Genomic DNA, 16,168 nt, shown 5'->3' with positions numbered 1-16,168 from the left:
TAAGGCCCGCACAGCCCGGGGCTATGTTCAGTGTGATGGGGAGACCCTGCATGTGCTACACCTGGCTCAGCCGGAGACCCAGCTACAGCCACTGCACATGGAAAGTGAACCAAGTGCTGATGTCTTCCCGTCACCATGTCTGAAAGTTGCTTCTGCACAGCAGGTCACAGGTCATCAGTTTTATTTCCGGAGAAATGAGGCAGAGAACAGACCCACTGTCACACTGAAGGACACAAAGTCTGCTTCGGGAGGGGTGGTACTTGTTTGCGGCTACTGCTGGTTTCCAGCGGGCCTCCTTGAATGGGCTGTTCATGCTGCTAGAGTCAAATGTCGCACACAGGGGTGTTTACCGAACATTTCTCTCTCCCAGCTGTGGAAGCGGGAAAGCCCAAGCTCACGATGGCGGGCGATTCCATTCCGCTAGGCACCGCTTGCTTCCTAGCTTGTAGCTAGCACCTTCTTCCCTTGTCTGCACACGGGAAAGATGGATAAATAACAGAGTTTGGGAATGCACAATCCAGTCCAAAGCTCCTCTCTACTTCTGTAAATGTCCAACCAAGCTTGGCTTTTAGTCTTCCTGTGGGGCGGGAGGTCCAGCCTTCCTGTCACTCTGGGGAACAGATGAGGCAGGGAGAGGCTCGGCTCTGGTTACATCTGCGCGTTCTCCGTTTGCAGGCCTCACCGCTGCATTAGCAGTTACCAGTCATACTCAACCTTCAGCTCCGAGAACTTCTCTGTGTCTGATGGAGAGGAGGGCAACACTAGTGACCACTCCAACAGTCCTGATGAGTCCGCCCTCAGACGGCAGGACCGACTGGCAGAGACACTGGACGACCTGCTGTCCCAGACGCCCGAGGCCCCCATCGAGATCTCCTCCCACTCAGATGGACTGTCTGACAAGGAGTGTGCTGTGCGCCGCGTGAAGACACAGATGTCCCTAGGCAAGCTGTGTGCCGAGGAGCGCGGCTACGAGGTGGGCACAGTGCTGCTCACCCCACTCCACCCTTTCTGGTTCTCCTGCGCTTAGAGTATTTTCCTAGTTTGCCCTCTGTTGCTGTGATACACACTATGACCGAAAGCAACTTAGGGAAGAAAGGGTTTATGTCACTTACAGCTCACAGTCTGTCACTGAGAGAAGTCAAGGCAGGAACTGAAGCAGAGCAGGAACCTGGAGGCAGGGCGTAAGCAGCAGCTGTGGAGAAAGGCTGCTTGTTCCCATGCCTGGCTCAGCCCGCGCCCACCTGCCCAGGGGAGTGGTGCCACCCACAGTGGGCTGGATAGCAATCTTGTCAATCAAGAAAACAAGCCACAGACTTGCCTATAAGCCAGTCTGATGAAAGCATTTTCTCAATTGAGGTCTTCTCAAATGACCGTAGCTTGTGTCAAGTGTGGGGGTGGGGGAACCCTACCAACCCAAGTATGTTCATGCCTCAGGGTTTTTATAATTTTTACTCAGTAGATAAAGTATACATTGCCTCCACAAAGTACGTGAAAGCAGGTAGTCATGGGTCTCCCTGAATAAGGACAATATCTCACCAATGAGGCAGAGACATGGAATGTTCAGGAATCCTCACCTCCTCAGCTCATCTTCCATTCCCACTAAGGGACTGAATATTCTTCTATCCACACCCTCGATGTCCTCTGGAAGACATTGTCACAGAACAGAAGACACTGTCTCTTATATAGACTAGTACAGGCTTTGGAGAGTCAGGAGAATGTGGTGCTTTTAGCTGTAAAGCCTGGACTAGGACCACCTAGATGCAAGCCCCAGTCACTACCTACTGTGTGACCTTGAACAAGTTGCTTATCCTCTCTGAAGGTCAGTCTCCTTCCGCATAAGATGTGTGGTTTCTATCAGATCTATGAAAAATGATCTATTTCACCAGGTGAGTAGATTGGGGTAGCAGAGGTAAAGGACTTACAGTAAGTGGTATCTGGGACACTGGAATGCTGTGGGGATAGGGACACGGTGCCACCCCACCGTCAGCATTACCAGCTTTATGTAGCTATGTTCTCCATAAGCAATCCCAAGAGCAGGGCCCAGCCTCGTTCATCTTTGTCGGCTCCGATAGATTGGGCAGTGTCGCTCTCACCTTCAGTGAGGGCTGTAGAGGGTGAGGCTCCCACGGGGGACGGGTTCAGTGGCCACGGAGGGGGCTAGAAGAGAATTAAGAGCTCTTGTCTGAACTTTGCAGAACCCCGTGCAGTTTGGAGACTCAGACTGTGACTCTTCAGAGGGAGAGTGTTCCGATGCCACAGTTAGGACCAGCAAGAACTACAGCTCTGCCACCTGGTGACAGGGGCTCTCAGCTCCTCTCCAGCAATAGACTCCTCCCTCCTCCATCTGACTGGGAGGAGTGGCCCAGTCCCAGAAAAAAGCCACAGTGACAGGAACATGAGACTTGTCAAATCTCTGGGAAATACCCAAATGAAACTATGTCTCACTGAGCATTTCAGTCAAGAATGGCAGGGATCTATTGTACTGAATATTCCAGCTACTGTAACATTGATATTTATTTTTGTTGGACATTTTAACACTTTGTATTGTAAAGAGTGAACTATATATGATTCAGACACAATAATTTCTTTACAAAAAAAAAAAAAGTAAGGAAATGTTGCTCTTTCGGAACAACATTTGGAATTGTGGGGCCAGGTGTCACTGTCACTTGAACATGGGACCGGATCTTTGGTTTATGCTTGAAGAGTTGTAAGGAGACACGTTGAACATTGAAAACACAAGCCAAAGGAAACGCAGCCACATTAAGGTCAGCTGGCTTGTCATGCGAAGGGTGGAAGTGACCTGAAGAGGAGTGACCTCATAACACCAATGCCCTGGAGGGCGTGTGCTTCCTCCAGGAGGAAAAGCCGCACAGAGCTAGAGCTGCACATCTGGAAGCCATTTTGTTTCTTGAACGTTAAGCAGAACCTGGTAGTAAGAGCTTCAGCAGCTTCAGGTCCTGCCCTCAGCACATGCTTCCCGTTCAGTGACGCCATTTTCATGCCCCTGACCAGCGTGCTCTTCCAGACGCAGTGCCATTTCTCCCAGGTAGCATCCCTTCTTTCTGCCTGTTGACCGCTACTTTTAAGAAGGGGAAAGGATCCTGAGGGGATGAAGGGGTAAGATGGACAGAGCACCTGTGGCACCAGCCTGTAAAAATTCCTTCTCGAGGTGGCTCTGTTCAGTTATATAAGCAAGACGGTGGGTGTGACCCCGCTCTGACCAGGTTGTCTACCTCCCGGAATCACACTGATTCACACAGAAGGCAGCTAGGACGTGTGTATCCAGTGTCCAATCCCAAACCAGCTTTATTTTGTTCATGTTCTCGTTCTAGCTTGGATGCTTTGGTGGCTGTCTGCCAATCACTGTAGCATAAAGGCTAAGTTAGTTGCTCGTAGAAGGTGACCCCCCCCAAACATTTTTGTTAAATGCTATCTGTAAAATACGGTAGGTTTTTTGTTTGTTTGTTTGTTTTTTGTTTTTATTCTGAATCACTGTGGTTTTGTTTAGTTGGGTTAGGAAATTGGTAGAAGGAACAGCTGATGCTAAGAAGGAATTAGAATTACTTTAGTTTCCCCAAAGAATGTGATTCTTCCTGTGTCTAAAGCCCTGGGCTATGAAAGGTACCTGGAGGTGCTTTGTGGAGCCTTGGCTTGAAGCAGGAAATGTCTCATAGTCCCCTGAGGGCTGGGTCACAGGCGGGTACCACCATGCCTGGCTTAAAGATGTTTCGTCTAGAATTTATGTGCACACACGTTGGCCCAATTCCTGCCTCCAGTGCAGGCTTCTGCCAAGCATTGCCCCGCACTGGCTGGAATCTGATGTTGCATCCTGTGAGGATGTCAGGCAATAAGACATTCCGACCCCAGTGGAGACTGCAGGAGGGACTCAGAGCCAGTCTTACCTGATCCCTCCTTTGTTTACACTTTATGTTGAGACCTTGATTTTAAAATTTAGTTTATCATTTTTAGCTCATAGGAAAGATGAAGGAACATGCACTAAGAAAGCAGTATTGTTTTGTTAAATTATTCCCTTTTGTATGAGCTGTAGCAGGACTACACAAAAGAGCTTAAGTTATGACATTATTATTCTTGTTTTTATTTTATATCGTCATAATTTTCTGTTGACCAGAAGGTGTGGCTTATGATGTAGCACATTGACTGTTTATTGCTAACCGTGAATTACTATGGACTTCTGTGGTCCTAAGTGAAGGCTGGGGATGGAGCTGCCCTTTGGTACTCCCGGCATTCCTTGGTGTTTTCCCTAGTCACCTGAATACTGCAGCAATGGTCTGAGGAGGTGTGCTCTGCCCTGACACCCCACAGGTACACTGTGATTTTTTTTTTACTTGATTGTAAAATCTCCTGAATATGCAGATGACCAAGTTTGTTTAAAGGCTTCAGAAGTTATAAACTTTCTAAAGTGTCTTAGAACAAAATCATGGGACTCTAAGGGAGGCAAAAAGAGATTGAATGGTCAGACGGCAAGACAGAGCTTTCTGTGAGTACTCGTGAGGTAGTTTCAAGAGCGGACAGCAAACCACGTCCTCATCTCCTTCCTGCTGAGTCCCCCAGATTGGGGCAAGCAGAAAGACTAACAGAGACACGTCAACACCAGCAGGCTATGCCTCTGTGACTGCCTCAGGTCCCTCAGTCCTTAGAATGCCCATCCTGCATTCCCACACACCTTAACTGGATCCACCATTAACAGGATGCCACAATATGTCAGGGATGTGGTGATGGACGTGAAGGCCACACTTCTGTAGTAGAATCAAAGAGATTTCAGGAAAAAAAAAATGGTTCTAAGAAAGGTTAAAAGGGAAGAGCAGTCCCCACCCCACCTGCCTTGTAAGATCCAGGAAACTCAAACTGTGTTTCCTAAAAAACATAGTCATCAGAAGACCCTTGAGTGGAGAGATCAGGGACCTAAGAGTCAGCTCTTCAGTGCTGTTCGAGGCCACCATGCTCTGGTGCTTTGAGAATCCCTGCCTGCCAGACCGATTTCCAGCTTCAGCACTCACTGCGAGATGAATGGCTGTGTTCTCTGGCCAGCTTTTTTTGACTGACCACTAAGATGAGATTCATTTTCTATTGTTGTCAAGCACTGGACTTTTCCCTTTTTTCTAAATTATGTCTCTAAGTAAAAATCCATATTAAAATAATAGCCTAGCACAGTAATGGAGAAGCCTGTGTGCACTTTAAAACATACCCCACCCCCACCAAGTTCAGAGCTAGCTGCAAGACTGGGAGAGTCATGACAATGAAGATGATGTTTTAAGGTGACTTGGGTGGCCTGCTTGAAGATTGAGTATTTTTAGTATTTTAAGCCTTTAGTTCCACCAAGTTAATCCCGGAATTTAAGTCATTTTGAGTCAGTACTGTCTCGTGATTATTCAGGGCCATTGTGCTAAACCATTCTCCTGAGCTGCTCTGAGTGACGGGGGCAAGGGCGCTGGAGTTCCTTGTTACTAATGCAGGCTTGTCAGTGCTGCCACGAGGTAGCCCTGACGCCATCTTCTCTGTGAGCATGTGTTCCTGTTGATTCAGTGCTTTACTGTGTTTTCCTTATAACCTTATGTCTTAAATGTTTTTAATTGTCTATTGTTTTAATTCTTTGAGAATGTCATATACATAAACAATGATCATATTCAATCCATACCCCTCTATAACCCACCTAAGCCAGCCTCCTCCCAACTTGAGGCTTTTGGGTGGTTCTTTTGATAATTCACTAGTGCCACCCAGGTATGCGTATGGCCATCACTGGAGCAAGGGACACACACAGCGGGCCGCTTCCACAAAAGCGTGATTCTCCCTCCCCCAATAGCTGTCAACTGCCAGTAACTCCTCCATAAGAATAGGGCCCAGAGATCTCTTTCCCACATCAAATTCTCTCTCTTTTTTTTTTTTAAAAGGGGGTGTGGTGGCACATACCTTTAATTCTAGCTCTGGGAGAGGCAGGGACAGGCAGACTCTGTGACTTTGAGGCTAGCCTGGTCTACATACCCAGGCAGAGTGATTTGGTGATATCCTATCTCAGTGATGATGATGATGATGTTGATGATGGTGATAATGATAATAATAATAATTAAATCTAAGAGATCCCTGCTTTGACCCACATATACTATGTTTACTTCTCGAACCCAAAATACAATATTCCACTGTTCTCCACCTCTACCCTAGACACCACGGCCTGCATCTGAGCACCATCTTGCTCCTGGCTGATCCTTACTATAGCCTCAGTGCAGAGCATCACTCACAACTTACTGGAATTGGTGTGCAAAGTATGCATTGCCCATTTGAGATCCTGCATTCCCTGATGGGCAAGTGCAGGACCATGCCCGGGGTCTCCTTGTGGGTCCCCAAGGCCAGCAGGGGTATGCCAGGGCAGGCAAAGGGCCACTGCCTTTACTCTGCCCCTTTGGAGTGCAGTCCAGTTGGCTAACCACCAATCACAGCTCTTTACCCACACGGAACTGTACTGAATGAGCACACTTTTCCCCTCCTGAACAGAAGGTTCTGGCGTGTGGTCTATTACTCATTTCCTCCCGAGATGATGTGGAAAATGTGATGTTTTTATTATTTTCTTCAACCATCAGTGTGGATTCAGTGCCTTTCCAGGCAGCAAGCTTTGCTTTGCTGACGCCATAGAACAATGCGCTCTCGTCCCTCAGACTGGCCCACCGGATCCGTAAATTTGCTTTTCTGCCTGGATCAACTGGCACTGCAAAGCCGTTTAAATGAGAATGAGCTGACCCAGGCTGCTAAGTGCAGGACCTGATGGAGCCTAGAACATTTCTCAGGGACAGGGGGCTCAAGACGGTAGCTCTCAGAAACGGAAAGAACTGGGTGAGGCTTTGGGCAATGTCACATGGCAACAGTGTGATCGAAGGATTTCAGCCCGTGCCACACCCGTAGATGGCAAGGCCACTGTAAGGAAGCTTCCAGCAGAATCACAGCCCTGCTTCCCAGGGCCACTGTATGACTCTGGGGTGGATCAGCGGCATCTGGCCCTAGGCTGCTGTCCTGTGATCATGATCCTCCCATGGCTACAAGCTAGAGGGCCCGGCCACATGTGAGGGGTGGGACGGGGGTGGGGGGGTGTATCATGATCACCCCACCCCAGTGGCTGTCCACATCTAGAGGTCTACTTCCCAGAGGATAGGGAAACCCTTTGAGTCTTTTTTTTTAATGTATGTACATCTACCTTCTCTCTCTCTCTCTCTCTCTCTCTCTCTCTCTCTCTCTCTTTTTCCCCCTCCCTCCTCCTCCCTTACAATATTGTGGGTTCCTATTGATTTAGAGTAAATGAATTTCTCTGTAATATTTAAGTCTCGGAATGAACTCCAGCGTCTCTCCCGTGGTGTCAGCTCCCAGCCCCCCACTCCATGTCCGTTTCAGATACTGGCTCTGGCTTTGTACTGAACAGCAATGGGAACAAGAAATGATGATGAAAACCAACCAATGCATGAAATTAAACAAAAAGTATACCTTATGTTTTCTGGTCCTGTCTTTTCCTAAAGGGGATGCTTGCCCTACACGCCGTCCTGCCGGGATGTCAGGGAAAGCCAGGCTGGGTTCTGCAGCAGGGTCCCACATTTCAATGACAACCACTCAAGTTGTGGTTTCCACTGTCTTATGTTCCCATAAAGGCCTAGGCAGGCTCTCTGCTTCTTCCTGAGCAATCCTGCTGCCCTTCCCACTGCTGTCCTGATGCCAATGACATCACTCTTAGAGAAGCCGAGAGAGGGAAATGGGAAGCTGGCATAATTCCGCCAGAAGCTGCTGAGAGTGAAAAGCTAAGCTAGCCTTTTGGATGATCTTTTTTTCAGCCAGTTCTGCTCCCTCTAGCAAGGGCAGTTGGGAGTCTGCAGTATGTGCAGACAGGCGCTTACGGAATCTGTCTTCGATGCAGAACATTTATGTCTATAGATTTGGGAAATCTCATCCCCTGGGAGCTCACACCTGATAAGGCACACTTGTGCAAGATCCTGGGGACACGAATCTGGGGAGCCTGGAAGGGGATATAGAAGGCAGGAGTGCAAACAAGAAAACTCCCTCTTCTCTCTTTCTCTCTCTAGTCCAACATGCTACAGAACCATTCTTCAAAGCAGTCTCCACCTCCCCACCACCTTGTTAGAAAGCCTTCTTTTTAAAAGAAACACTTCATTTTAAAAAATGAAAGATGTGGAAATCCACTCTTATTGTAGAGCCTGAGAATGCCCAAGAATCTACACAGGCACAGTAGGCCTAGAGAACCCTGACAGGACTCTCAGCTGAGCCCAGTCTTGAGACAAACACAGCAGCCCACAGGTGATGTCTTAAAGGGCAGTTCTGCTAAGTTCTTGTCATGAGTTGTTCCCGCAAGGCCCAAGGCCACAGAGCTATCAGCGTCCACAGCCCAGTGCCCTTAGCTGGAAGACACAATCACAGCTCTAAGTGATCACAAAACAGATAGGCAACCACACTGCCTTCTCCTCTTTGAATTAAAAAGTACAACTATTCCTCAGCTGTTCTCAGCAAATAGCAAAATAAAAAACGTACATAGGGCGCACTGGCTGGCAGCCTCGTTTACCGACCCAACACTTCCAGCAAGAGGAAGTAGAAGATTTCCAGGCAGAAACCAGAGATGGCCACTTGATTCCAATGAGACAGAGCAGGATCTTCAGAAGGGAAGAATTTCCTCCGAACACATTCAGAATAAGCAAGGCTGGCTCCCATTCATTTTTAATCATGTTTGAATCAGCCCAACTATCAAGACATATAACTACATATAACTACAAGGAGCATAAACATGGATACAAGGATCTGTGAACAGGGGCACTGCAGGAATCGTTGCACGTACGTGCATGTTTCCCTTGGCTTATGAGAGGTAGATCATCAGCAGAACTGTAGAGAGGATACTCTTCAACAGAGTAACCGAGGACACACAGCCTGTCCAAAAAGGCCACCAGCATCTTCTCCCAAGGCATCTCAGGGGCCAGCAAGAGACAAGCCCGACAGACACTGGATAGGTTTTCTAGAAAGCGGTCCATTTCATAGAAGCTGATCAACAGGACAGAATGCCCTTCTAACAGACCTCTGGACACACTGGAGCACTGTCCACCTCATCTTTTGAGAGTAATTAAAACACAATGAGGACATTAAAAGGACCAGGGCAGGCGCAGTCCAGGGCCCCTTAAACACAGAACCCACGTCACGCGTCCTTCCTGCCATCCAGGCGGCCAATGTCGCTTGTTTCACTCAGCGCCAGGTGCTTCTGACTGAATTTTCTGATGAGTGTCCCAGGAACCAGAGCGACCAGGGCGATGGCCAACAGCTTCAAGATGGTCTCCCAAGAGAAGAGGGCATCCAGAGACGTGAGGGTGGACAGGATGGAGCCCGTCTGCACGCAGATGAAATTGTACGGGATCAAACCTGGAAAATGGAAAGTGTAGACGGTCATTAAGGGGGCAGGGTGGCCAGGGATTCAGAACAGGGAACCTAACTGTCTGTCCAACTCTTAATCCCTCCCTTTTCTCCCCACACTTCCTGCACGTACCTGCCTTACCTGACAAAAGGCATTCAGATAGGCCACACAACTATATATATATATATATCTCACAATAAAAACATACTTATCACACAGGGGAAAAAACTCAGTAAGCTGCCCTTTCCCATGTGTGTTTTAGAGAAGAAGGGCAATGTCATTTCTCACATAAAGTTTGTATGTTCTGCACTCTGAGAATCCAGAACAGCACTGGATCCAGAGGCTGGTAGCCAGACAGAATATGGCATAACAATTCCTTAGAGTCAGGCTGGGTGACACTCACTTATAATCTCAGTAAATGGATGCTGAGGCAGGAGAATAGCAAATTCAAGACCAGTCTAGGCAACATGTTCAAAAATAAAAACAACAACCAAGACCCCTGTAATGTGTAAGAAACAAAAAGATGTATGTGAGGGAAATCAGAGCACGCCTTTAGCGCGGCACTCAGGAGGTGGAGCCCTGTGAATTTCCAAGGTACCCTGGTCTACAGAGTGAGGTGAGTGCTAGCCAGAGAGCCACAGCGAGACGGTCTCAGAGAGAAACCTGAAGCGAGTGTGGTGGGTGCCGACGGTGCTGGACCTGCAAGGCTGAGGCAAAAAGACTGAAAGCCTGAAGCCAGGCTACGCTATATTGCAACCAACAAAAAAATAATAATAAGTCAAAATACATTCTTAGGTGTCCACCTCAGAGGCCTGGCTCCTTGCTTCTGCCGTGCATCAGAAGCCCCTTCCCTGCCCCACCCGGATCTTCCGGTTGCCTGGAAGCCGCTAACACGGTCCTCTACTGTAGCGAAGAGGTGTATGGGAGATAATGGTCAGAGCACTCAAGGTCACTCAGCTCTGCCCTCGGGAAGGAATTCTGTCTCCAGAGTCTTTCCACAGACTGGCCACGCTTCCGTAATGGCAAGCTGTTAAGCGGCGTTAGCTGAGGTGCCGAGGTACTCAGCATTGATCAGAACTCCATCTGCTTCTCTCAGACATCCCTATTAATAACACCTGCCCCGCCACACGTCTGTTAACTGGGACATTAAAACCTGAGCATCATTCCCTCCACACTCTAAGAAAGCTCTGGGCACCTCTGCCCGTGGCTTACGGAAGGTGGTAATTTACCTCAGAGACATTAACACCCATGATGGGATGTTATCACTTTAACTTGCCCGGAAAGGAGGCCCGAAGCCCACACGTCAAGAAACGCTGCTCCTAACCCCAGCTCTGATCCGGTGTAGTGTTTCCTGAGGGAAAGCGGCTCACTGATGGCTGTGCAGTTCTCCAAAGGTAGACAGGAGCCTCCCTGATGCCGGGCCTCTCTTAGCAGAGGGGCTGGTGCCAGAAAGGAAGTACCTTGCTCTGAGCTAGCCCTTTAGCCTGCTAGCAACGTTTTAGAGCCAAGTCATGTGCTTTACAGAGATGATCCTGTCCAACCCCAGTGCCCAGCACATCTGGGCACACAAGGAACACTGTGGACATGGGGTGAACAATCCTGAACTGTTCCAAAAGTATTTGTATGGGTTTCCTATTGAAGCCAGAGGAGGTTTGAAATTAGAGAGACAACCGTGTCAGATTCAGGCTTGAAAATGCTGTTCTAAGGCACGGCCCACTGACAGGGGACGAGGACAGCGCCATCACGACAACCCTCCCCCCACCCCCATCTTACCGATAAGCACTGAGAAGAAAAACTGCACGATGGGGATGTTCAGAATTGGGGCCGAGAGGTTCAGGAACCAGTTTGGCGACATGGGGAAGAGTCTGAGAAACAGCAGGAAAAAGAACAGGCTGTGTCTGTTCTCCTCCACCTGCAGAGAGAGCGAGGCCGGCGTCAGGAACAGAACCGGCACTGCAGCAAGGCTGAAGGTGGCCAGCTCCTTCCCAACTCCTCTCCAGCGGCACAAGAACCCGCCACCCCACCCCCACCCAGACATGGTGGCTCACACAACCCCAGCAGTCGAATTCAGGGGGCTGAAACAGGAGGACTTACATGAGTTTGAGGCCAAAAAACAAAAAACAAACAAAACAAAACAAAACAAAACAAAAAAACTGGGCTGGGGACATAGCTCAGAAGTAAAGCTGCTTGCCCTGTCAGCATAAGGATCTGCAATTTGGTCACCAGTACCCATGTCAAACAAACAAACAAACAGTCTGAGGCAGAGGCACAGGCCTGGCATCCCAGTGCTGGGGCACAGAAGGATCCATGAGGCCTGCTGGCCAGCTACTGTAGTTAAATCAGTGAACGCTAGGCTCAGGGAAAGACTGTCTTCGAAAACCAAGTAGACAGTAACGAAAGAAGATATCAGAAGTAAACCTCTGGCTTCCACATGTGCTCACACATACACAAGCCTACACACACACACAAACACACACTCACAAAATTAAAGTAATTAATAAAAACATTGTAAAACATTGTGCCTGGGAACCGGAGCAGTCTCAAAGCCATCGAGCAGGTAATGACAAGAACTAAGGTCTGGTCACAGGCCTGTGCTTCCTAAAGACATCAAAAGAGCCAACCCTTCCCAGCTCCCAGGTGGAGCACTGTGGGAAATTCCAGCTCCACACTCCTCTCAGCCCATGAGCTGATACTCAGGGACCCAGCACTCAGGTGTGCCCCACCCCCCACCTTACCTTCCTCTGCAGCAGAGCCACTTTATCAGGAAAGTAGGAGATGACCAGCTGTTTGCCGAAAATACTGGAAAGCAGGTAGCAGCCTGTGGCACCCACGGATGTCAACACGCAGCACAGCAAGAGTCCCAGCCATGGCCCGAACAAGGCGCCAGCCAAGACATTCTGCAAAGAAGGTGGCCTCAGTCACGGGAGCATCTAGCAGCTTCCGGTTTGCTGGTCTAGGAGCCTCCCCTTTCAGTGGTTTTCCCAGCCCCAAACCCAAGGCCCACTCTCAAGAGGTGAATGAAAGCAGGGGACTGTAAGCCTCGCCTGGGGCTCCTCAGCTTTACAAAGTCGGGGCCTAGAGCTCAGTGGCTACAAAGGAGACTGTGTGCAGACATTATCTGGCTGTGGCAAGGTACCCTGCAGTCCCTGGGGCACCAAATGATGGGAAATGAAGCTCACATGCTAATACTGTTGTACAGACCATGAATCCATGGGAAATACTTTCTTTGTCATCTGATTAATAAGATCACACTGAACTTTTGATTTGGCCACAGTTCTAAGTGACCTTAATGTCTCAAAGATGAAGAAGTTAGTTAATACTGCACACATGCAGTTTGGCTAATAATTATCATCCTACCTCAAAGTATGGGATCCTGGAGAAAGCACCTGGGAAAGGCCAAGTGGGCTGGCACACACCTCAGCAATTAGAAGGCTGAGGCAGGAGAATTGCTTTGAATAAAAGGCCAGCCTGGGCTAGAAAATGAGTTCCAGACCAGTCTGTGCTACAGAGTGAGACCTCATCTCAAAACATAAATTGATAAATGGGACTAAGGTTGCTTTCTACTGTTGTGGAGAACCAGTGTTTGGTGCCCAGCGCCCACACTGGGTGGCTGACAATTGCCAGTTACTCCAGTTCCAGGGGCATCTGGTGCCATCTTCTAGCTCCACAGTCGACCATACACATGTACACAGCCATGCACATCAATAAAAACAAGTCTTTTAAAAGGCACGAGCAAGTGAATGAACGATTGAGCTCAGGTAAGCCAGTGAAAGCGGGGGCCTGGGCAGTGAGGCTGGGCCTTCGGTACACACTAACCAAGAGTCCTAAGCAGTCCTCGCTATACCCTGAGTATTGTGCTATCTCTTCCCCATCCTACATGTGAGAGACAGCTCACAACCAAGCTCACACTAGGCAGGACTAAAATGCACCCCAATTCTAGGCAAGTCAATCCAGGGCCAGCCCTAAGGACTCAGCTGTGCTTAGACAGATCGAAGCAGAATCTGGTATAGAATAAGATACTGGGGAGGAGAGAGGCAGGATGGTAGGGAGCTTAGAGTTATCAGCAAGCGTCCGGTGCACACTCATGCCTGCCTCTCCACACTCTCAGTTCTCTATCCTGCCACTCAGCTAAAAGGGTTTCAGGGGGAGCAGCCACATTTTACAGAAAAGGAAACCCAGTTGGAAACAAAGCAGGACACTGACCAGGAAGCTGGAACCAGGGATGGCAAAGCCCTGTTTGTAGAGGTAGGCACTGCAGAAGAGCAGGAACACATAGGCCTCGTGCTCCTTCCGGTACTCTCGAAGGACCTCGGAGAGCTCCCGCAGCTCAGCCAGGTCTGAAGGGAACCACAATGACCTACGGGTTGGAAAATCAGATGTAAGTGCGGATTCCAGAGACACCAGGTGCCTAAGAAAGTCAGAAGTGTGTCTTCTTTGCTGAGTAAGTTTGTAAACATAAGATGGCCATCATATATAGAAAGAACTCAAGATAACAATGGACCCAGTATAACACGGGGCAGATAGGAGAGCCCTGGCGTGGGAGCAAGTGCCCTGGGCTGGCACCCTCGCTCTGCTCTCTTCTAGTTGTGTGACCTTGGAGTGACCATGGGTCTCATCTTCCTTGCCTAAAAAAGGGTCTGGTGCTGGATAACCACTAAATTCCCTCTTTACTAATTTAGGGGTTTTAAGACGGAACCCCACAGCCTCCGACAAGCTGAGCCTGGGCTCCAGCACCGATCGATGTACATCCTCCGTCTTTTTTAAATCTTGTCGGAAGCCACACGTCTATTCTTCTCCAGGCAAGTGCACACCGTCGTGAATTGCCTCCCTTTCTAGGAGACCCTCTCCCAAGCAAACCCAGAACTATTTAGACAGCATGTTGCCCAGATGTCCTAGGCAGAACAACAATTTCGTCATTTTTAAAAGATTCCCCCGTAGAAGTACACCTCCCATCATAATAAATACAGCTTTCTTGATAACACGGCTGGAGGCCAACCCTTTCCAAGATCCTCCTCCCTCCTCATCCCGCTCTAGGCCTGGTACATTGTGAATCCCGTCCAAAGGTCACAGTACAAAAACTACCCTGCCTCTGCCATCTCAACAGTTCTTTGCTCCAGCAGAGATAAACTATGAACACCCCCTCCTAGTTCTCACGAGTACCTCCGACATCCACAAGAAAGCTTTTTCAACTCCACTAAAAGACAATGGTAACTGAAAACAGCTCAAATGCTAGTTACGCCTCTTGGTAACGCGGCAACGTGCCAGACACACTCTATGCACTTTGAAAGTAATAAGCAGCAATCGGAAACCCGACCGGCAAGTCTTCTGCCTCCTGACTCGCTCAGCTGTCGTGGGAAGCCGAGTCAGGCAGAAAGAGGGCAGACTGGATCATCGCCTCGTCACCCCACCCTAAGTCCGGGCTGCACCTCTGAAGCCTGGCTGCTGTGGTAAAGTGGGTTGAGGAAGGAGAACTTGAAGGAGAGCCACAGTGACCGAAATGGCTGGGGCTGGAAGGAGACCACTCGTGCAGAGCAGTGCAAGGGCTCCGAGGCATCACTGCCAACCCTCCGACCTCCGCCCGGGCCGCCACCCGGTGGCCTCCCTCTCTCACCGGTCTTCGGGCTCCCCGGCTGACCCCAGTCTCCGCCCCACGGGTAGCCGCGTGGAGAGCAGGTATAGCGCGAAGGTGCAGCCTCCGAATACCAGGAGCAAGCCGAGCAGCGCGCGCATGCCGCGGCCGGGCCGGAGAGCGCGCTCCCCGCGTGGCAACGCAGAGCCCTCCCCGTGCGCCGACTGGGCGGGCGGAGCGCGTTCCTGGAAGGGCGGGGCGTGGTCCTCACAAAGCCCCGCCCTCGTCCCGCTGCAGGCCCCGCCTCCGCCAGGGACTCATCGCTCGCTAGTCTAAAGTGCTCCCTCTGTCTGCACTGAACCTAGGCTGCCGCCCAACGCTAACAGAGCTGGGAGATCTAGGAGCGACACCTGGCTTGCAGTATGGCGGTCAGTCCTGTCCACAGTCTGTCACACAAAGTAAATGTAGCCAACAAATGTGGAACTGGCACCGATGGTGTGGGGAGAAGGTAATGACCACCACAGAAATAAACAGATGTGCCTTCTACTCGGTACCTGAAGTGTGCTCGTTATCCCCAATCCATGTAAACACATTTCAGTGTGCCTTAACGGATGAAAAGTTTACTGCTATCACTCTTGTCTAGGAGCTAGGTGTACAAACCCGTAATACAGATCTTAGAAACTGTGGTGCTGAATATGGTGTTCATGTTACTGACCCCAGCACTTGAGGAGAAGGAGGAGGGCCCGGGGTTCAGTCATCTTTAAATACTAAGCAAAAATTCAGAAAGGGGCAGGGTTGGCAGGTAGCGAGAATGACATCTCCCAAAAGAAAACCCAGATTCAAATATCTAAAACTAGTGAGGTCCTCGCATTGTGTGCACTCAGAAAGAGGTGAGCACTGAGTTTACTCACCGTCATGAACAAGCAGAGGGGCAAGTGAGCTGGCCCTAATAAGGCAACCTTCAGGGATGCCCGAAGTTTGGGAGACCTGATTGGCAATCGACACTTGGAGAGTGCTAGAAGATCTGCGGGGTCATGGGGCTCCAGTAAACTGTGGGGAGATGAGCCTGGAAGCATTTAGTAAGAACCATTCTGCTAGCCAGACATCGCTGTGCATGTCTGCAATCCCAGCATGGGGGACACTGAGACAAAATGGAGGCTGAGGACAGCCGGGGGTTACAGTGAGAAACTGTCTTC

The 16,168-nt window shown here is 49.6% G+C and overlaps 2 protein-coding genes across 2 annotated transcripts in view; one reads left to right on the top strand and one right to left on the bottom strand.

Moving 5' to 3' along the window:
- Map3k13 (mitogen-activated protein kinase kinase kinase 13) overlaps nt 1–5,878 on the top strand; it is a 40,594-nt gene extending 34,716 nt beyond the window's left edge. The window contains exons 12-13 of the mRNA XM_052158933.1: nt 676–973; nt 2,196–5,878. Of these exons, the coding sequence (XP_052014893.1) occupies nt 676–973; nt 2,196–2,297 (400 nt within the window). The 3' untranslated portion in view covers nt 2,298–5,878. The remainder of the gene's footprint in view (nt 1–675; nt 974–2,195) is intronic.
- A 2,827-nt stretch (nt 5,879–8,705) lies between these two features.
- On the bottom strand, nt 8,706–15,206 carry Tmem41a (transmembrane protein 41A). Its single transcript, XM_052158885.1, has 5 exons — nt 15,015–15,206; nt 13,607–13,760; nt 12,139–12,300; nt 11,177–11,315; nt 8,706–9,411 (listed from the first exon to the last, which is right to left on the bottom strand). The coding sequence occupies exons 1-5, from the start codon at nt 15,131–15,133 to the stop codon at nt 9,191–9,193; spliced, it is 795 nt and encodes a 264-aa protein (XP_052014845.1). The 5' UTR covers nt 15,134–15,206; the 3' UTR covers nt 8,706–9,190.
- Nucleotides 15,207–16,168: the final 962 nt, after the last annotated feature.

Source organism: Apodemus sylvaticus, chromosome 15 (genome assembly GCF_947179515.1).
Source record: "Apodemus sylvaticus chromosome 15, mApoSyl1.1, whole genome shotgun sequence".
NCBI classification, from domain to species: Eukaryota; Metazoa; Chordata; class Mammalia; order Rodentia; family Muridae; genus Apodemus; species Apodemus sylvaticus.
Note: the sequence above shows the minus strand (reverse complement) of the source record. Positions and strands in the feature narration are given on the sequence as shown.